The 19,959-nt window shown below is 47.8% G+C and overlaps 1 protein-coding gene across 1 annotated transcript; it reads left to right on the top strand.

Moving 5' to 3' along the window:
• Nucleotides 1-2,512: 2,512 nt before the first annotated feature.
• On the top strand, nt 2,513-19,741 carry RS1 (retinoschisin 1). The gene is made up of 6 exons (XM_045994720.1): nt 2,513-2,654; nt 7,215-7,240; nt 8,163-8,268; nt 14,949-15,090; nt 17,596-17,791; nt 19,589-19,741. The coding sequence occupies exons 1-6, from the start codon at nt 2,513-2,515 to the stop codon at nt 19,739-19,741; spliced, it is 765 nt and encodes a 254-aa protein (XP_045850676.1).
• The last annotated feature ends 218 nt before the right edge of the window (nt 19,742-19,959 follow it).

Genomic DNA, 19,959 nt, shown 5'->3' with positions numbered 1-19,959 from the left:
TTTTCCTCTTGGGCTTGCAAGGAACATTTTGAGAGATAGCAAGCCTTGAGTTTTCTTGCTGTGGGAACAAGGGTCTCCCCATGGAGTGGCCCTTTGGGCAAAAGGGCAGAATGAGCCCACGTAGCATAGATCTGAGATCAGTGAGTGGGAGCCATCTCAGACGCTCGAGTGGAAAACCATAGCATGGGTAGAAATCTCAGAAACAATCCAAAGAGGGAGAAAAACATGCAACCACACAAATCAAAATCTCTTCCTGTTTTTCCTTTAAAGGTTGACCTGTTTTCTGCAACTCATCCGGCAATGTTATTTTCTGGTATTATAAGATGTTGTAGTCAAACACGCTTTTGCTTTTGTTCACCAGCTTTTTGGTGATTAAATCATTTCCGGGACTATCCAGCAGCGGTGCTCCTCCCTGGGTGACAGCTTTTCCTGTAAAATGCTTGCTGTTGCTTCTCTCTCTGCTCATTTCCATAAGGATCAGGTGCCTCGGATCCCCGGGGCTGCCTGTAGGTGAACGCTTTCTGGGGAGGGGAGCCTGGGAGGGAAAAAAACATCAGAAATCTGCCCAACATCCGACTGGACACAGGCAGTGGCTCTGAAAGCAGGCCTTTTCCTCTTCAGACTCTTGCTCTCCACGAGCACACAGGGGCAGAAACACACACACACACACCCCCTTTCCTTATGGCCTTCTGCTTTGTTTCTGCAGAATGCAGAACCCCCAGGGCCCACTCGTGGCCCTGGGGAAAGGGGAAGGCCTTGAAGGCCAGGGAAACGAGTAGGGTTCTCACTGGATCTCTGGGTTTGCTCATTTGCAGCCGCAAGAACCCTCCTCGGTGACAGACACAGGCTCTGGGCCAAACTGATTTGGTTAAGTCCATACTGTCAGTGGCCTGCACGCACCCCCCCCAACCTACTAGATTCCATGCCACTCCTTCCTCTACTCTACCGTTCCCGGGGAGCAGCGGAGGGACGGAGGCTCCGGGTTCCCGTGCTCACCCAATGCAAGGAGCGCAGGGCACCAGCCAGCCGGGCTGGGCTTTCCCCTGGGCTCCAGGAGCTGCCCGCCCCGAGCCACTCAGCCTCAACCCTCGCAGGGCCCACAGGCCTCTCAGAGGCAACATCTTCACTCCCTCCCGCGCCGTCCCTGTTCCTCCTGGAAACTTCCCTCCCCTGGGAAATGGCAGCTCTCCCCTCCCAGTCCCTCAGGCCTTAAACCTCTCTTTCCCTCACACCCCCATCCCCGGTCAGCACGTACTGTTGGCTGCCGTCCAAAGGCAGTCAGAATCCAGCCATTTCTCATCCTCTCCATTGCCTCCACCTGGGCCAAGCCCTCTTGGCCCCCCACTTGACCCCTTCATCGCCTGAAACGCTCTTTCCTTCACCCGCTCCAGCCCCAGGGTCTCCTTGGTCTGCCTAGAGCACACCAAGCGCCCACCCAGAAGCCACCCACCTCGGGCCCTTTCTACTTGCTGTTCCCTCTGCCCAGAATGCTTTGCTCGCGGGTCTCTCGCCTCTTTCAGGTCTTTGCTCCAGCGCCGCCTTCTCGCTGCGGGACTTCTTGTTCGTTCGTTCCTTAGCCCAGATCACCCGCAGCCTGCCTCCGCACACCCGATGACGGCTGCTCCTCCTCCTAGTTTGTTAGCTGCGGCATCCCCAACACCTAAAGCCGGGCCTGGAATATAGTAGATACTCAATGAGTATTATTTAAAGAATAAATGCTTTGGGACCAGTCATCGGCAGGTATCTTTTCTATCAATTTCTGTAATTGTACAGGTGCTTACATAAACCTGTGCACGCGAGAGGCGGGACACAAGCCAGAGCAAGTGCTGAGTTGTACATGGGCAGGGGCAGAAGAAGTCCTCTGCACAGGGAAGGGGATAGGCAGGCAGGAAAGTTGGAAGAGGAGAGACTTTATTATTTTTTTTTTAAGATTTTATTTATTGGGGCGCCTGGGTGGCTCAGTGGGTTAAGCCTCTGCCTTTGGCTCAGGTTGTGGTCCCAGGGTTCTGGGATCGAGCCCCGCATCAGGCTCTCTGCTCAGCAGGGAGCCTGCCTCCCCCCTCTCTCCCGCCTGCCTCCCCCCTCTCTCCCGCCTGCCTCCCCCCTCTCTCCCGCCTGCCTCCCCCCTCTCTCTCGCCTGCCTCTCTCTGTCAAATAAGTAAATAAATAAGATCTTGGGGAAAAAATATTTTATTTATTTGACAGAGAGAGAGAGATCACAAGTAGGCAGAGAGGCAAGTAGAGAGAAAGGGAAGCAGGCTCCCTGCTGAATAGAGAGCCCCATGCGGGGCTCAATCCCAGGACCCTGGTACCACGACCTGAGCTGAAGGCAAAGGCTTAACCTACTGCACCACCTGAGCGCCCTGGAGAATGAGAGACTTTAAACCCAAGAGACCAGACAGACATGAATTGCAGCTAGTAGAGTTGGCAAAAGATCCATTTGGAGAGGCAGGCGGGAGCTAGATCATGGCGGCCTCTTGAAAGACACGTCACTATCACACCCATGTTAAGGATGAGGAAATGGAGAGATGTGGCCATTCAACAGGTAAATGAGAGCTGGAACCTGGAGCCCTGCAGTGAGGACCCAGCAAAGGTTTTGCAGCAAGAGAGTGACACGATCAGGTGTGCATCTCATTCCACGGGCAGCATGACAGGTGGATGAGACGAGGTCTCTCCAGCAGGGAGAGTATGGGGGCAGGGAGAATGGGAACTCAACGTGGGAAGTGATGGTGGCGGCATAGAGAGAGAAAAGGCCCCTGCTTGACACTGGATGTGTGGGTTTAGGGGGGAAAGTGACTAAGACAAGCCCCCACGTCTCTAGATGGGGTGCTAAGTGGATGGGGAAGCCATTCAGTAGGATAAGAAATAAAGGAAAAGAAAATTTGAGGAAGGATGTAATGAGTTCTGTTTTAAAAAACCTTTCTATTGAAGTATAGCATACGTACTAGTATTTAAGTATGATATACATACAGAAAAGTACAGGTAAGTGTTTATAGCTTAGTGAATTTTCACTACTGAACACATCCACGTAACCAGTACTCTGATCAAGTAAGGGAACATCGCCAGCACCTCCCCCGCAAGAGCCTCCCCGGCCTTCCTCCCTGCCACTTCCTGCTCCAAATGTGACCAGGACCCTAGTGTCTAATGGCATAGATTACTTTTGCCTGCTTCTGTACATTTCAAATGGATTCATGTGGTGTGTCCACTTTAGCGTCTGGCTTTCCTCAGCATTGTTTGTGAGAGGCGGCCATATTGTGGCATGGAGTGCACGTCGTCCATTTTCTTTGCAGTTCAGTGTTCTGCGAGTCTGAATTTGCCACCTGTACCCATTCTACTGTTTTGTGTGTGTGTGGTTTTTTTTTGTTTGTTTGTTTGTTTGTTTTTTGAGTGGGAGAGATAGAAGGGGGGCATGTGGAGGGGCAGAAGGAGAGAGAGAGAGAGAGAGAGGATCTTAAGCAGGCTTTATGCCCAGCACAGAGCCCAAGGAGGGCTCCATCTCACGACACTGAGATCACCATCTGAGCCGACATCAAGAGTCTGACACTTAACAGATTGAGCCACCCAGGTGCCCCTACCCATTCTACTCTTTTTTTTTTTTATTTTTAAAAGATTTTATTTATTTATTTGACAGACAGAGATCACAAGTAGGCAGAGAGGCAGGCAGAGAGAGAGAGGAGGAAGCAGGCTGTCCGCAGAGCAGAGAGCCTGATGCGGGGCTCGATCCCAGAACCCTGGGATCATGACCTGAGCTGAAGGCAGAGGCTTTAACCCACTGAGCCACCCAGGCGCCCCCCCATTCTACTCTTGATGGGCATATGAGCCTTTCCAGTTTGGGGTTAATACAAATACTGCTGCTATGGGTGATCTAGCACGTGGAGAACATATGTATGTATTTCTGGTGGGTAGATACCGAAGAGTTGAGTTCCTGCTTCATGGGACACATGTATGTTTCACCTTAGCATAAGCTGCCAAATAGTTTTTCAAAGAAGTTAGACTGACTTACATCCCCACCGGCAACACAATGAGAGCTCAGCTTGCTCCATGACCGTGCCAAGACTTGGTTGGGTCCAATTTTAGATACATCTATGCGGAGATACCTGGTAAGCCATTCAAAGCAAGGGAATCTTGGGCTTAGGAATATTTATGAGGTGGGTAGAAGAAGCAGAGCTCTCAAAGGAGACTGAGAGGATACTCAGAGTGATGGGGGAAACAGGTGAACAGTGGGATGGAAACTAAAGGAAGATGGGAGGGACTGAGAGCACATTGGAGCCTGAAGACATAAGGTCTGTGTTGGAAAGAGTCCATTGGATGCGAAAATAAGAAGTCAGTAACTTCTTTTGCCAGCGCAGGGCTTGGCCTCCAAGATGACGCTCCCAACCTTTGTCTCGACCTGAGAGGATCAATTCTGCCCATAGCAGGTAGACCGGGGAATCTCTAGGAACAAACGAATAACCCGTAAACAAGGGCCCAGGGGGAGACAGCAGCTTGGTGACCACAGGTAAGAGGTAGCCCTGAAATGCTCTAAAAGATGCTCCCTTGGCCTCCCACTGCAGCCCATGAGCAACGTGGGAGAGTCCTCACCCCGTGCAATGTCCAGTGCTCTGTCTTCTCCTTGGTCCTCCACCCCTTGTGGGCAGAGAGGGAGGCTTCCATTTCAGAAGACACAGGCCCTGGTGTGGTGCCAGGCTCACACTGGACATGAAAAAGTGGTTTGCAGAATAGGTAAATATGTAGTATTTAAATGAAGGCAAAATTTGAAAAAGATAGCTCTTATAATGGTGACACAAAAGATGAGAGCATTCCTTTATTCTCTCAAACAATCTGAAAGGTCTTTCTGGGGGCATCAGATTCAACTTTTAGATAGGAAAGTGGTTTATTTCCTATTGTCTACTCTCAAGCTTTGTTCCAGATTTTTATAATAGGTATGTGTTGTTTTTATAATCAGAAGAGAAATGAAGGTATCTGTTTTGTTGAAAATGGGAAATGGAGCTCTGGGCCTTTAAACCAGCAAGCACTGTCTAATGGAAGCTTTTGCTATGATGAAAACGTTCTATACCTGTGCAGTACATCAGCCACTAGCCACATGTGGCCAGGAAGCCCTTGAAATGTGGCTGGTGTGACTGAGGAATTGAATGTTTAATTTAATTTAATTTTTAAAAACTTTTGCTCATTTTTTAAAAGATTATTTTTTTTTATTTACTTACTTAATTTCTGAGAAAAAGAGAGAGAGAGCGAGAGCACAAGCTGGGGGAGGGGCAGAGGGAGAGGGAGAAGCAGGCTCCAAGCTGAGCGGGGAGCCTGACACAGGATTGATCCCAAGACCCTGGGATCATGGCCTGAGCTGAAGGCAGACATGTAACCGACTGAGCCACCCAGGCATCCTGTATGTTTAATTTTGTTAATTTTAAATAATTTAAGTGCAAATAGCCTCTTGGGGTTAGTGGTTATACATTGGGCAGCAGAACGTAAGCATTTTATGCTAATGTATTCTAACTCTCTTCCTACTAAATTGTGCATTCATCTCTGGAAAATAGTATGGAGTTTCCTCAAAAAGTTGAAAATAGAGCTACCCTATGACCTAGCAATTGCACTACTGGGTATTTACCCCAAAGATACAAATGTAGTGATCCAAAGGGCACGTGCACCCAAATGTTTATAGCAGCAATGTCCACAGTAGCCAAACTATGGAAAGAGCCCAGATGTCCATCAACAGATGAATGGATAAAGATGATGTGGGACATATACATATAGGCAATGGAATATTATGCAGTCATCAAAAAGAACAAGATCTTGCCTTTTGCAATGATGTGGATGGAATGAACTAGAGGGTACTATGTTTTTTGTTTGTTTGTTTGTTTGTTTGTTTGTTTGAAGATTTTATTTATTTATTTGACAGAGATCACAGGTAGGCAGAGAGGCAGGCAGAGAGAGAGGAAGGGAAGCAGGCTCCCTGCTGAGCAGAGAGCCCGATGCGGGGCAGAGGCTTTAACACACTGAGCCACCCAGGCGCCCCTAGAGGGCACTATGTTAAGTGCATAAGTCAATCAGAGAAAGACAATTATATGATCTCACTGACATGTGGAATTTAAGAAACAAAAAAGGACCATAGGGGAAGACAGGAAAAAATAAAACAAGACGAAACCAGAGAGAGAGACAAACCGTAAGAAACTCTTAATCATAGTTAACAACCTGAGGGTTGCTGGAGGGGAGAGGGGTGGGGGATGGGGTAACTGGGAGATGGACATTAAGGAGGGCACATGACGTGATGAGCAACGAGTGTTCTATAAGCCTGATGAATCACAGACCCGTACCTCTGAAATAAACAATACATTAAATGTTAATTAATGGAATTTAAAAAAATGTTTTAAAATAAATTGTGCATTCATTCTCTTTACTCATACGTCTATGAAGATAGTTCAGATGTTGGTTTCATGTTAAATTTTGCGAACTTATTTTTCCCACGTTAATTACACAGTATTTGTACTTTGTGGCTTGATATTTCCCGTACATTATAAATAAACCTTAAAAAGATTTTCTGAACAATGTGGTAATCCTAAATAACCTAGCTGTGTCACAGGGTTGGGGGGAGAGGGCCAGGAATCAGCTCCTAAACAGCACAGTTGGCAGACGCTAGGGATGACGATGACGACGGAGGCTTCATAAGTAAAGGGAAAAGCTGCCCCTGTCAAAGTCGAATTTAACAATGTAAATGTAAATTGTAAGCATTGTTTAGGCAGTAGGCTCTCAAACATGTTTGAAAAAATTCACAGAAAAAGAGACTGGGAAGATTTGTACAAAAATGTTAACAGTGTTGCCTTTGGCGATAAGAAATACAGGTGCCTTTTTTCCTCTTTGCTACATTAATGTATTTTCCAAAATTCTATAAAAAACAAAAACAATATGAGCATCTGGCTGGCTCAGTAAGTAGAGCATGTGACTCTTGATCTTGGGGTCATGAGTTGGAGCCACATTTTCGGGGGAGAGTTCACTTTAAAATAATAACAATTATTCTTGTCTGTTTAATTTCACTCTCCCTAGTTTTTCAGCATCTGTGGATGTTATTCCTGGCAGATATTTATATTTACTTACTTCGACTTCTTCCAGAAGGGGCTTTGTTAACTTTTATGTGACTATTTTCATTTTATTTTACATGGAATGAATATTTGTTTCTTTTTTTTAACTTAATTTTTTCCCTCTCTTGTCTTTTTGCTTAGCCACACTGGGATTATCATCTACTGAGGTATGTTACAATAAGAAGGCTGGTTTTTTTTTTTTTAATTTATTTATTTGACAGACAGAGATGACAAGTAGGCAGAGAGGCAGGCAGAGAGAGAGGGGGAAGCAGGCTCCCCGCTGAGCAGAGAGCCTGATGCGGGGCTCGATCCCAGGACCCTGAGATCATGACCTGAGCAGAAGGCAGAGGCTTTAACCCACTGAGCCACCCAGGCGCCCCAAGAAGGCTGTTTTTGAAGATTTTTGTAGCTCAAAATAATGTGTAAGATTATCACTTTTTTTAAAAAGGTATTTTTTAAAGATACTTTATTCTGGTGGTGGTAATAAGACATTTTTCTCTGGGCAAGTTCAAGACTGGTGTTTTAATGAGAGAATGTAAGTAAACCAGGTCTTAATACAAGTGGTGTAATCTTGAACCCATCACCTTTTTTTTTTTTTTTTTTAAGATTTTATTTACTTACTTGACAGAGAGTGAGAGCATAAGTAGGCAGAAAGACAGGCAGAGGAAGGAGAAGCAGGCTCCCTGCTGAGCAGGGAGCCCAACGTGGGGGTTGATCCCAGGACCCTGGGATCAGGACCTGGGCCAAAGACAAACACTCAACTGACTGAGCCACCCAGGCACTCATGAGCAAGGTTTTTTAAATTTTATTTTATTTTTTTAAATTTATTTGACAGAGAGAAATCACAACTAGGCAGAGAGGCAGGTAGAGAGAGAGGAGGAAGCAGGCTCCTTGCGGAGCAGAGAGCCCGATGCGGGGCCCGATCCCAGGACCCTGGGATCATGATCTGAGCCGAAGGCAGAGGCTTTAACCCACTGAACCACCCAGGCGCCCCATGAGCAAGGTTTTTTAACACAAATTTTTCCAGTGGCTCTGGCCAGAGTTGAATTTGACTATGACTGACACTCCTGTTCCTCTGGCTTCCTGCAGGATGAGGTTGAGGACCCCTGGTACCAGAAAGTGTGCAAATGCAATTGCCAAGGAGGTGCCAATGTCCTGTGGTCTGCTGGTACAACCTCCTTAGGCTGCATACCAGGTGAGTGTCCCTTCTCCTTAGGGCACCAGATCCTTGGGGTGTCCTTAAGAACTCCATTTCTTCTCTTCCCTTCAACCTGGCTCAATTAGCCACCCCCCTCCCCAATGCACAGCTGGCCTCTGAGCTTCAAATCACAGAACGGCCACTGTTCCAACATACCACACTGATGTTGTTGTTTAGAAACAGCTTCTTGCGTCGTTCCTTTGCCTACGTAAGAAGGTGAGTTGGGATCTATTTTCAATGAAACAGACTCATGGAATTTAGGAAAATAAATCAGTGGTAGGAGGTGGGGCATTTTGAGAAGAACACAGGCTTTTGAGCCAGAAACACCAGAGGTGGGACCCTGGCTGCCTCATTTCTTAACTCTGGGACTCCCATTTTGGTCTTTTTCTGTCAAAGGGAAGTGACAGGACTATGCTGAGGGTTTATTGCTCACCAAACAACCATGAGCTGCCCCAGGTCCCAGCCCCCTTGTAGCCACATAGCACCCTGTGAGCAGTTCCAGCCAAAGTGAGCAGTGTCTCTTCCAAACTGAGCATCTAAGGGCTGGTACTCAACTCTGGCTCTCCCTTCCCTGCTTGAGAAAGTGCATTCTCCTTCAGCGTGGGTCCCAGGAGATTAAATGGAGCAGAAAACCCCCTTCCAATCTATAATGGACAAGTCGCCTGGGTGAAAAATAAACGTTTGTTGTCTTAAAGCCTGTGCAATTTTCAAGACAATTTGTTCTGCAGCATAACATAGTCCTTCCTGGCCACTATGAATGCCAGCAAACTTTGTCTGTAAAGGACCAGGTGCTAAATATCTACGCCTTTGCAGGTCGAAGGGGCTCAGCTCTTCAATTCTGCCCCCCCATAAGGCAAAAGCAGCCATAGATTGGACGCAGGGCCACAGTGCATGGCTGTGTGCCAATAAAACTTTATTTACAAAAACAGGTGGGGAGCCACATTTGACTCAAGGGCCACAGTTCGCTGACCACCCCACCCCGCCCCGCCCCGGGTCTAAGCTGCCGTGATGAGGGCTAAATTGGAGGCGGCACGAAAAGCATCTTGTGTTATCCCCAGCAAACTGCAGCTTAATAAAGGTCAGGTCCTTCCCCCCTTTCCCCCTCCCCCGCCGGAGCTCACACTCGGACTTTCGGAGGCCAGGGGCCCGGCACATCCTCGCTGCGCTCCGTCCTTTCCGTGGCTCACAGCCTCTTTTGCTTGCGACCGTCTTTGTCACCCCTCCCCAGGGTTATGATGGTGCCGTGCCAAGTCATTCGCTTTACATAATCGCCTAATAATAGCTCCGCTAGAGACAGTATGTGTGTCCATGTGTGAGCTTCTCTTCATTATTTCATTAAATTTGCATTAAAATAGCAAATTGTGGGGGAGGCAGGGGAGTCTACAATGGATTTTACTGCCTCCGTCTTCCTATTTACTAAAGGGGTGGGAGTGGTTTGCGAGCTAAGTCTGCTGGCAAGGGCGGGCTCCGGGCGGTGGGGAAAGCAGGAGGCGCGGCTGAGTTTGGTGGGCTTCAGCGGGAGGTCCCACCCACTGCGCTCCCGGCAAGGCCTCTAGACGGCTGAGGTCCGCCCAGCCAACACGGAATCACCCTCCTTTACAATCCCACCCGTTCTCATTATGCGCCTATTATGTGCCATAATGAAGACGAGGGCATTAGCTCCGCCCGAAAGTTTCCCACGCGGTGGGAACAAATGCTCTCTTCACCAGAGCCTTGAAGGCCGACTGGAATTCCAGTTGACGTTCTTTCTACAAACAACTTGAAAAAAAAAAAAAAGAAAGAAAGAAATTATTTATGCAGATTGGCTTCATAGACCAATCAACTGTGAGGCTGAAGAAGGCTGTGTGTTTCAGGAATGTCAAGTGGACCCCCCCTCTTCCCCCACACACCTGCCATGAACTTGAAATTCTGAAATCAGAAACTGCTCTCCTCTCCCCACCAGTTTTTGCTTTTGTTTTATTTTTTAATAGCACAGATATTTCCAGGAAGGAAAAAAAAATGCTACGTAAGTGTGTGAAGAGTTGATACGTGGGTGTTAATGGGTTTTTCCAATGAAAGACACGATTCAGGGCAGCGGGACTAGCCACAATATTCCAGAAGTCACTTGCCCCATCAGTGCCTCAGGTCCTCAGCGCAATGTTAAGAACGTTGCTTGGTTTCTCTGGCCCCTGAGATTCAGCGCTTCCACCAGAGCCCGCCTTAGTTGGTAAGAAGAGCCTAGAAAGTACAGAAGGACAGGAGGGAGGGTCACTCAGAGCTGCTGGGAGGTGCTCCCAGGCATACACTGGCTGTTACTGTCCAGTGTCCCCGCCCAGGGAGAAGGTGACTGGCTGGGTGCCTTACGGCCTCCTTACTCTTTGGCTTAACGCTATGAAAATTACTAAAATTACTAAAGGCTCTGTCTTCCACAGTCAAGCTAAGATCACCTTGGCACTCCAAAGGGGAAACAGGGTAAGGAAAGTATCAAAATAGAAGAAATCTGATGATTCGTTACTGCTTTCCTTTTATTCAAGATTTTATATTCCTGTATTATTTTTGAGTTTCTCCTTTATCCTATAAACATTATTATTCGATTTTCTGCTACACAGCCATATAGGTTCAAGTGTCATACACATGCATATTAATATTCATCTCTCTCTTGTCAAGAACGTCCCTCAGCTCTCCTTGTGTTTCTCGAGGTTCGTCTTCTTTAGAAGCCTGTGTGGCCTTCACACCTTCCAACTGAGAAATCAGCTACTGAGTGAGAAAGGCCAGTGTGTTAAGTAGAGCCTGGATTAGCAGCACGTTATGAATATGCCTTTATCCATGGAGTGATCAAAGCATCGCTCACTCAGAAGAGCCCCTTGTGCCACGGAAGACATAGGTTTTTCCCTTAAAACGAATGTAGAAACATTCCTTTCCTACTGAAGATGAGTGTAAGAACAGGCATCAGAGCCGTGCTACCTTCCATTGGGCAGAAAACGTGGGAAGGCCATATTCCGCGTACGTCTGATGACAATCCCCTTAATTCCTCCAGCAACATTATTCGTGTTGCCTAATCCTAGTTGATACTCGGGTGACAGTTCCTTCCTGCTCAGGGCGGTGGGTGTTCTAGGGGCTGGGCAACCTCTATTTCCTCCCTGAGCTCTCCCACTTCCTGTTTCTGCTGTCCTCTCTGCTTATTCCTAGCGGCCACCCATGATGGGGGATAATCTTGGTTGACCCCTTCATTCACCATCCAGTCAATAACCATCGAGTGCCTAGCACGTGCGGGCATTCGGCTCAGCTCAGAGGATAGAATGGTGAGCCAGACAGACCAGGGAGCTGACTAGAAATCATCAGAAGGACAGCGAGTAAGTGACAGGGACAGGGTCAGGGGAGGCAGTAGCTGGAGTCCCTTACCCAGCTCAGGGGTAAGGGGTCTCCAGCTACTTACCCCCCTCAGGAAGGGGAAGTGGGCAGAGATCTTAAGGACAAGTAGAGTTGGCCAGGTGAAGGGGGAGGAGAGGGGACCAGAGTGTCCCAGGCAGAGGGAACAGCCTCAGCGGAAGGCTTCCAGACCTGCATGAGGACCAAAAGGGAGCTCAGCCAGGACCACGGAAGGAGGAGAGGAGAAAGGAGGAGTCAGGAAAAATAATGAATTAACTTGACTGTCGTTTACAGCAAAGCACACAGAGCATGAGAAAAGTCACATTTCCTATTTTTCTAAGTTGAAATAAATCCAGTTTGAGGCCTCCATTGTCATGGCCTGTAAGGAGTCTAAAGACAGGATCATTAAAGGTCCTCGCTCTCTCCTTGGACGACAGGAAACCCCCATGGGCGTGTGAGGGCGGCCTGGGCGCAGGGCTCAGGCTCAGGGTGGGGACAGGCTCACAACCCCACTTGAAGGAGGCCGCCTCGGTGGTGGCTCTTCTCCCTCCGAACTAAGCTCAGCTCAGTCCCGGGGACCTTTCCGGGTTTCCTGAGGGGGGGGGCTCTCCCTGACCCTCTCCGTGGTCCACCCCCTCAGAGGAAGCATGTCCCCGCTGAGCTCAGGCCCCTCGCGAGCACCCCCCTTTCCCCCCGCAAAGGCCAGGGTCCAGAATCTCCAGTCACCGCCTCTAGCACCCGCTAATTCCTGTTCAGACCTAGACCGTTCAAATCCGTCCAGTGGAGAGCTGCTTCTGCTGTCAACAGCCTCTTAACTACTAAATGGGCTACTTGGAAAGAAATGGCAAAAGAGTTGTGAGGGGAAAACAGAGAAAGAGCAAAAGGTCAAGAATAAAGCCATCAGAAGCCTCCTGCCCTCCAAGCTGGCAGCCTCAGAGAGAGAAAGGGGAGTTCAGGATGGAGGGGCCTTAGAGACCCCCACAGTTAGAATTTAAGTGACGGGGCACCTGGGTGGCTCAGTGGGTTAAAGCCTCTGCCTTCGGATCCTAGAGTCCTGGGATCGAACCCCGCATCGGGCTCTCTGCTCAGCAGGAAGCCTGCTTCCCTTCCTCTCTCTGCCTGCCTCTCTGCCTACTTGTGATCTCCCTCTCTCTGTCAAATAAATAAAATAAAATCTTAAAAAAAAAAAAAAAGAATTTAAGTGACAACCTTGGGCCCAACTGAAACCCAGCTTTCTGGCGCTGGGACCTTGTTCCTCATTCTGGGGGTACGGGCTTGTCTTCCAGGTCAGAGGGGAATTGAGGAGGCCCCAAGGCCACACGCACTAGGCCCCTGAATCTGCCACCCAACAAAGGTCTTCTCCGACAGGCCAAGGTTTCCAGTGAGCTTTAAAAGTCTGCCTTTTTTTTTTTTTTTAAAGATTTTATTTATTTCTTTGACAGAGAGAGAGAGAGAGAGAGATCACAAGCAGGCAGAGAGGCAGGCAGAGAGAGGGGGGAAAGCAGGCTCCCCACTGAGCAGAGAGCCCGATGCGGGGCTTAATCCCAGGACCCTGGGATCATGATCTGAGCCAAAGGCAGAGGCTTTAACCCACTGAGCCACCCACACGCCCCAAGGCTGCTGCAGGGGTGGGGGTTGGGGGGAGAATGATGGAAACTGCCGCCTTAGCAAGACCTCCTGAGGATTTGACCACAGAAGGCATGATCGAGGGGCCCATCAAGCACTCCTGTTCTCACCCCCAGGAATTCCCATTCTTTATTAAAAGACTCCTGAAGCCTTGGGTACTAGATAAACTACAGTGGGGCCCTATCACCTCCAGCCCCACTGAGCTGCAGCTGCTGGCGGGTTGGCCCTTTCCCTTTGGTGCACTGGGCAAGAAGGCCGTGAAGCCTCCCTGGTCAGAGGCCTGAAGCTGTCTTTCTGTCTTCAGTCTCTGAGGACAGGGCATGACCACAGTGTGGGCATTCTGGTCTCTGGATAGATGGCATTCAAGCTTTCGCATGCTTCATTCTGTCTTCGTGACTTTGGAAAATTATCCTCCAGAAAGACCTCAGCACTCATCTTAATGTTGGGACGGGAGGATGTCCCAGTAAATATGTTTAGCTCTTCGGTCTGAGCTCAAATTTACACTGGAAAAAAAATAATCCACTTGCTGTTTATCATTACAGTCAGGAAATGGGAAGAATGTATAAGTTTATCATTTGTTTTCTATATAGATTTAGCTAGAACCTGTGTTTATTAGAGAATCCCCTAAGGAGTGGCTTATTAAATTACTTTTTTGTTTTGACTCATGTAGTAAGGACATCACGGCTGAGGTCTCTGCAGTTCTTTCAGCCTTACCCTCATTGTGCAAGATGGCTACCACTGTGCCAGCCATCACATTTTCCTTCTAGGCAACAGGAAGAAAGAAGGGGCGAGCCAAAACTGATCAGAAATCCCCAGTAGGCATAGTCTCATATCTCAGTGGTCAGAAATTGTATCATGTGGTCACTTCTAACTGCAAAAGAGACTGGGAGAGATTTTTTTTTTTTAAAGCTGGTTACATTGCTGCCCAACAAAATTAGGGCTCTTTTGCCAAAAAGAAGGGGAGAATGGATGCTGGGCAAAAGTCTTTGACCAGGTAAGCCAACACTAAAATGCGAGAAGAAATACATGACAAGCAGCAAACAGTTAACACCCAAGAACCAGCTTTGACTATTCTTGTTTGGAAAAAACAGCTCCTTTCAACTGCACCTCCTTCAACAGTCACCCAGGCACATTTCACCCCTCCCCCCCCTTTTTTTCCATTAGACTAGTGAGAAAACCGCAATTTACGAGTGAGAAATCACTCTCAATATTATAATTGCCTTTCTTGCCTCTCACCATTGTTTTGTTCCTATCTTTAGTATCCCAAGCTGCTGGAGGACAATTAGGGACCCTGAGGTCATCATGCAGGACAGCGAAAGCTGTTTTCATGAGGAAAATAGAGTATGGCATTTAAGTATGACATTTCTCTGTGAACCTCTTGGTTTTTTAAATGTCTAGCTTTGTGGAGGAGGTGAAGTATTTCTCAGCGCCCCCCCCCCACAACCTCAGGTTACCATAGAGCCCCTTTCGTCCGCTTTTATGAATGTTGTGAGTCTCTATGACAATCCTTTTCCTTCCTCTTCACTCTCTTCTAAGAGCAGTAAGTAGGCTGAAGCACCGTGAACTGTGCTGCCAAGCAAAACATTTTCCACCTCTCAGAGTGCGAGTGAGATGGTTTGATTTGTCATTTCGGTCGCGTCGTGTTGGTTGAGTGTTCCGATGTGCTGCGAGTGTTGTAATGTGTGTTGGCTTTTCTTTTCCAGAATGCCCGTATCATAAGCCCCTGGGGTTCGAGTCAGGAGAGGTCAGACCAGACCAGATCACCTGCTCCAACGTGGAGCAGTATGTGGGCTGGTATTCCTCGTGGACAGCTAACAAGGCCCGGCTCAACAGTCAAGGCTTTGGGTAAGCAGGGCAGATGGCTCAGGCGACTTGTTTTCACGTGATTGGGAAACTGTACATCTCTGGAATAAACGAATGGCAGGCTGCCTTTATTCATGTACTCAACAGATAGTCATTGAGCGCCTCCCATGTGCTGAGGACTGTGGTCAAGGTGGATGAGGCCCCAGACTTCAAAAAGCATGCAGTTTAGAGGGCTGGAGGGACTCTAAGCACATAATCACACGACTGATCATCTAGTGAGTGTGATAAATGCTTGTGGAGGAGACAAAGAAGAAAGACTTCATTCATTTGAAGTACCAGGGGAGCCTTTCTAAGGAAAAGATATTTAACCTGAGACTTGCAGTTGGCTGGGGGAGGGAGTCAGCGGGGGAGGGGGTGAAGTGGGAGTGGGGGGAGAGAATACAGCAGGTGCAAAGGCCCTTAGCTAGGACTATCCCTGAAGGGCACACATGGGGATGGTAAAGGTCAGCAAAGTTAGGGCATGAGTGAGATAAGGCGAGAGAGATAGGCAGAAGTCAGATCGTGGAGTCACATGTTAAGGATTATGGTGCTCATTTTAGGCATGAGAGTTCCCTGAATGTGTTTTAGTTAGAATATAAGATTGTGCTGCTACAACAAAGAGCCCCAAATTATGGGGACTTAAATAATATAGAGGTTTATTTCTTGGTCACCTAAAAGTTTTATTAGGCAGTGTAGGGTTGACATGATGGCTAATGGTATCTGGGTTCCAGACTCTTTCTACCCTGTCATTCTTCACATGCAGCTTCCATCTTGGGGCCCAGAATGGCTGGCCTGGTTTCCACTATCACAACTGCATTCTAGTCAGTGGGGAGAAAAGAGCAGAGCGCACACACTTTTCTTTTAAGGACAGAAGCATAATCATATTGGCTACTTTGCCCACATCCCAGCAATCAGAATTTGGTCAGATTGTCCCATCTAGCTGCACAGGAGACTGGGAAATATGAACTCTGCTGGTGACAATTTGCCCAGATAAAACTTGGTGATGGTGGTTTTCTGCGGTATTCTAGGACTAAAGGAAAATGGGAAGAGGATATTGGGAGACAATTAGCAGACTCTACCAGAGAAAGATTTCAGGTTGGGGAGTATCACAATCTGACTTGTGTTTTAAGAAAAATCTGGGGGCGCCTGGGTGGCTCAGCGGGTTAAATAAAGCCTCTGCCTTCTGCTCAGGTCATGATCCCAGGGTCCTGGGATCGAGCCCCGCATCGGGCTCTCTGCTCGGCAGGGAGCCTGCTTCCTCCTGTCTCTCTGCCTGCCTCTCTGCCTACTTGTGATCTCTCTCTGTGTTAAATAAATAAATAAAATCTTAAAAAAAAAAAAAGAAAGAAAGAAAAATCTGGCTCCTGAGAGGGGGGAAAACTCTTTAGTGGTGCGGGGAGGCAGGGGACAACCCAGGAGACTAGCTTAAGGAGCGAAAGTAGCAATCATCCAGACAAGAACTGAGGATGATGTGGGCTAGAGCAGTGCCAGTGAAGTAGAGAAAAGTAAATAAAGAATTTGAGCAGCATTTGAGATGGACTTAATAGATGGATTGGATGTTTGAGGTGACAGAGAGGAAGGGGCCAAGGCTCTCTCCCAGATCGCTGGCATGAACACCCAGGAGGATAGAAGTAGGCTTCCAAGAGATGGATACTGGAAGGAAAAGTTGTGGTGGAGACAATTAGGAGTTCACTCTTGGACAGGTTTCATTCGGGATAGTGTACGTCATCTAGAAGTTATCTAGACAGCAACTGACTCTCAGATTTTGGAGTTGGGAAAAGGTCTGGGATGGGAGTTAAAAATTCAAGAGCCACCCAAGGAGCAAGTCTGGAGTTATAAGAAAAAGCAGCCAAGGACTGAGTTCCACGAAGCTAACTAATATGCAAAAAATAAATAAAAACCTCAAAGGGGAAATTACAGGTTTCCACAATTCGGGAGGGATATAGCTAAAAGACAAATCAGTTCCTTCAATGGTTCTTTGCTTTACAATTGTCGAAAGCTCTTCCAGAGGGGCTCGGCGCAGTGTTCTGCACATGGGAGACACTCTCTGAAAGCCATGAATGACAGCACCTGAAGGCGATGCAGATAGGTATAAAGGGAGTGAAACTAGGGTAAGACTCATGGAGAGTCATTGGGAGAGACTAATGAAAAGGGAAGGGGGCTGGCGGGTGTAATAACCAGGCATTTTCGTGTTTTGAAGTAAGACCTGTTCAACCACACCCCAAAGGGGATTTCAGCTACACTCTCGGAGGCACTGCTTGGACCAATCAGTTGAATCTGGCCGTTGGTCTTTGCGCAGTGGTGATGCAGGGAGAAAGAGAATGATGCAAGTATGAGAGAGGCTGGGCACTTCAAGGACACAGGCTCTTGGTGCTTAACAATGCTCAGCCTGCCCGAGCACTGCAGAGGTTCTTCGGGCGCTGACAACCCCTCAAAGGGCAATGCCTCTCAGCTATTTGGAGGTGCTCACGGGGAAAGGCTCCTGGTGATTTGCTGTGTCCCTGGCAGGTGCGCCTGGCTCTCCAAGTACCAGGACAGCAGCCAGTGGCTGCAGATAGATCTGAAGGAGGTCAAGGTGATTTCAGGGATCCTCACCCAGGGGCGCTGTGATATCGATGAGTGGATGACCAAGTACAGCGTGCAGTACAGGACAGATGAGAGCCTGAACTGGATTTACTATAAGGACCAGACAGGAAACAACCGGGTAAGTTGGACTTACCCCGAGCGACTTTCAGCTCACACTCTCCGGGACTTCCCGATTCCACCCTTGCAGACCACTGACGCCATGGCAAGGGAAGTCATCCGTGCTTCTGCCCCACAGTATGGTCTACTCTCTGGCGACAAGGCAGGTGTCTTTTCTTGCTGTATCTTGGGTGCCCAGCAGTTTGTGAATAGCACCACTCTCGTGTATGGAAGAAATCTTTGAATTCTCCTACCAGCTTACAGTTGCTTGAATTATCAAAACTGGCCATTTGGACTATTCCAAACTCACCGGGCCATTGAACACTTTGCTGCATGGGTCTGACTTGACCTATTATTGATGTGGGCAGGCCTTTGTCCATTTATGTAGATATGGCCTCTCCTTACTACTGAGACTGACAGCTAGGAAGATTTGGACAATCCAGCAAGTTAGCCACTGAACTGTGTAAACGATTAAAATGACGCCGGCAGTGCAAACACAGAGTTGCCTTTGAGCAACTATATCCTATTAACCTCTAAGGGTCAAGCCCCAAGTCATGTTCACCATAGACTGAACACAGTAGGTTCATAATTAAGTGTATCTATCTATATATATATATAAAATCATTATTTTACATATATATGCATACTTGCAATGAATTAAAAACTCACTAGCCATTTGGAAAGGTTAACTGTCCTTTTGCCCGAGAATAAGGGCTTCTGAGGCTAATTTGGACACTTAATCAGAGGAAGCACACACGTGTGGCGGGAAATCAGAAGGCTTTTGTACTCTCTGGTGACAAGCTGTACCGCAAGACATTCATGGGTTGAGATTTCAAGGAGTTTTACTGAATACAATAGGAAAAACCATCTTGATACTTACACATTTCATTTCATTTTTCATTTAGTTGGTTTTTCAAAAAGAAACGAGAAATCTTTTTCAAGTCCTGTCTGCATTTCTGAAGGCCTTGACGGTTCTTTGCAAAGAGGCATTCCGCTCGGGCCCTTGTGCAGTCTGAAGGAGCCTGTTCCATTCTCCCTCTGCAGCTGTCCCCTGACTTGAATAGGCTCAAGGGCGAAAAGCTGAGAGAAGGGGATGTGGGATGTTGCTACTGGGAAGAGACAAGATCATGACATCTAAGGTTCTTCCGGTTTTACAGATGGATGAGGTCAATGTAGCAGCCAAATATTTTTTAGGAGATAGTCCAGAAAGAAAGGAAATGCTCCATGTCACCTTTTTAATGTTACAGCCTCGTCTCCAAGCTATGTTGCATCCCCTCAAAACACGAAGCAAACCCTTTGTGTACTTAACTGCCTTCCCCCTGCCAGAATCTTGTTTTTATGTCTTTTCTTCTAAAAGCAGCTTTCCGAGTCTATTTGCCATTTGTATCAATGTAGAGATACACACTTAAGCTTCGGCTCACGACTTCAAGGCCAGAGCACTGGAGCTTTACTTGAGCCCCAAGTTTGGACACCTTTGGAATGTAGGAACATTCCTCTTGTGAGATGTGGTCTTTTTCAAAATTTATCAAAATGCAGAGCATGAAAACACAAAATTGGTGATAAGGATCAAGAGGCATTTTCTACCGATGCCATCTAGTAGAACATTCCGCGATGACGGAAATGTTAGTATCTGCCAGAGCACACAGGCGCTGACCAATGTGCAAGTTTCAGATTTGGAGGAGGGCGGGGCCTGTACAGTTCTCTGAGCCTTAAGCAGCATTTCTCAAACTCAAAAGAGTTGGGGCCAGCTTCCGGGAAAGAATTGTTTTTCCTTTACCATCCTCTGATGGGACAGCGATAAGATTTCTTCTCTCTTTAGGTCTTCTACGGAAACTCGGACCGAACCTCCACAGTCCAGAACCTCCTGCGGCCCCCCATCATTTCCCGCTTCATCCGGCTGATCCCGCTGGGCTGGCACGTCCGCATTGCCATCCGGATGGAGCTGCTGGAGTGCGCCAGCAAGTGCGCCTGAGGCCTCCCTCCTGCCGTGGGGGGCGGGGGGGGGGGGGGGCGAAGGGCGGAGGGCTCAGAGCAGCCTGTAGGGGAACCCTGACCCGAAGGGGGTGACAAAAGCAGCTGTATTTTACAACCTCTTTTCAATGCAGAGCTGGGCAGAATTTCTTTTTTTTTTTTTAAAGTATAGTTTCCAATTTCAATGAAAGAGAAAAAAGAAAAATGAGCTTATGTCCC

The sequence above is a fragment of the Meles meles genome, chromosome X, assembly GCF_922984935.1.
Source record: "Meles meles chromosome X, mMelMel3.1 paternal haplotype, whole genome shotgun sequence".
Classification (NCBI taxonomy): domain Eukaryota; kingdom Metazoa; phylum Chordata; class Mammalia; order Carnivora; family Mustelidae; genus Meles; species Meles meles.
The sequence above is the reverse complement of the archived record's forward strand: the minus strand, read 5'-3'. Positions and strand labels throughout refer to the sequence as shown.

What these genes read in the sequence shown, in the direction of transcription:
- RS1 (XM_045994720.1), top strand. Translation starts at nt 2,513, where the DNA reads ATGAGGAAATGGAGAGATGTGGCCATTCAACAGGTAAATGAGAGCTGG. An exon ending in TGGGATTATCATCTACTGAG is followed by an intron (nt 7,241 to 8,162) that starts GTATGTTACAAT and finishes GGCTTCCTGCAG; the next exon opens with GATGAGGTTGAGGACCCCTG. An exon ending in ACCAGACAGGAAACAACCGG is followed by an intron (nt 17,792 to 19,588) that starts GTAAGTTGGACT and finishes TTCTCTCTTTAG; the next exon opens with GTCTTCTACGGAAACTCGGA.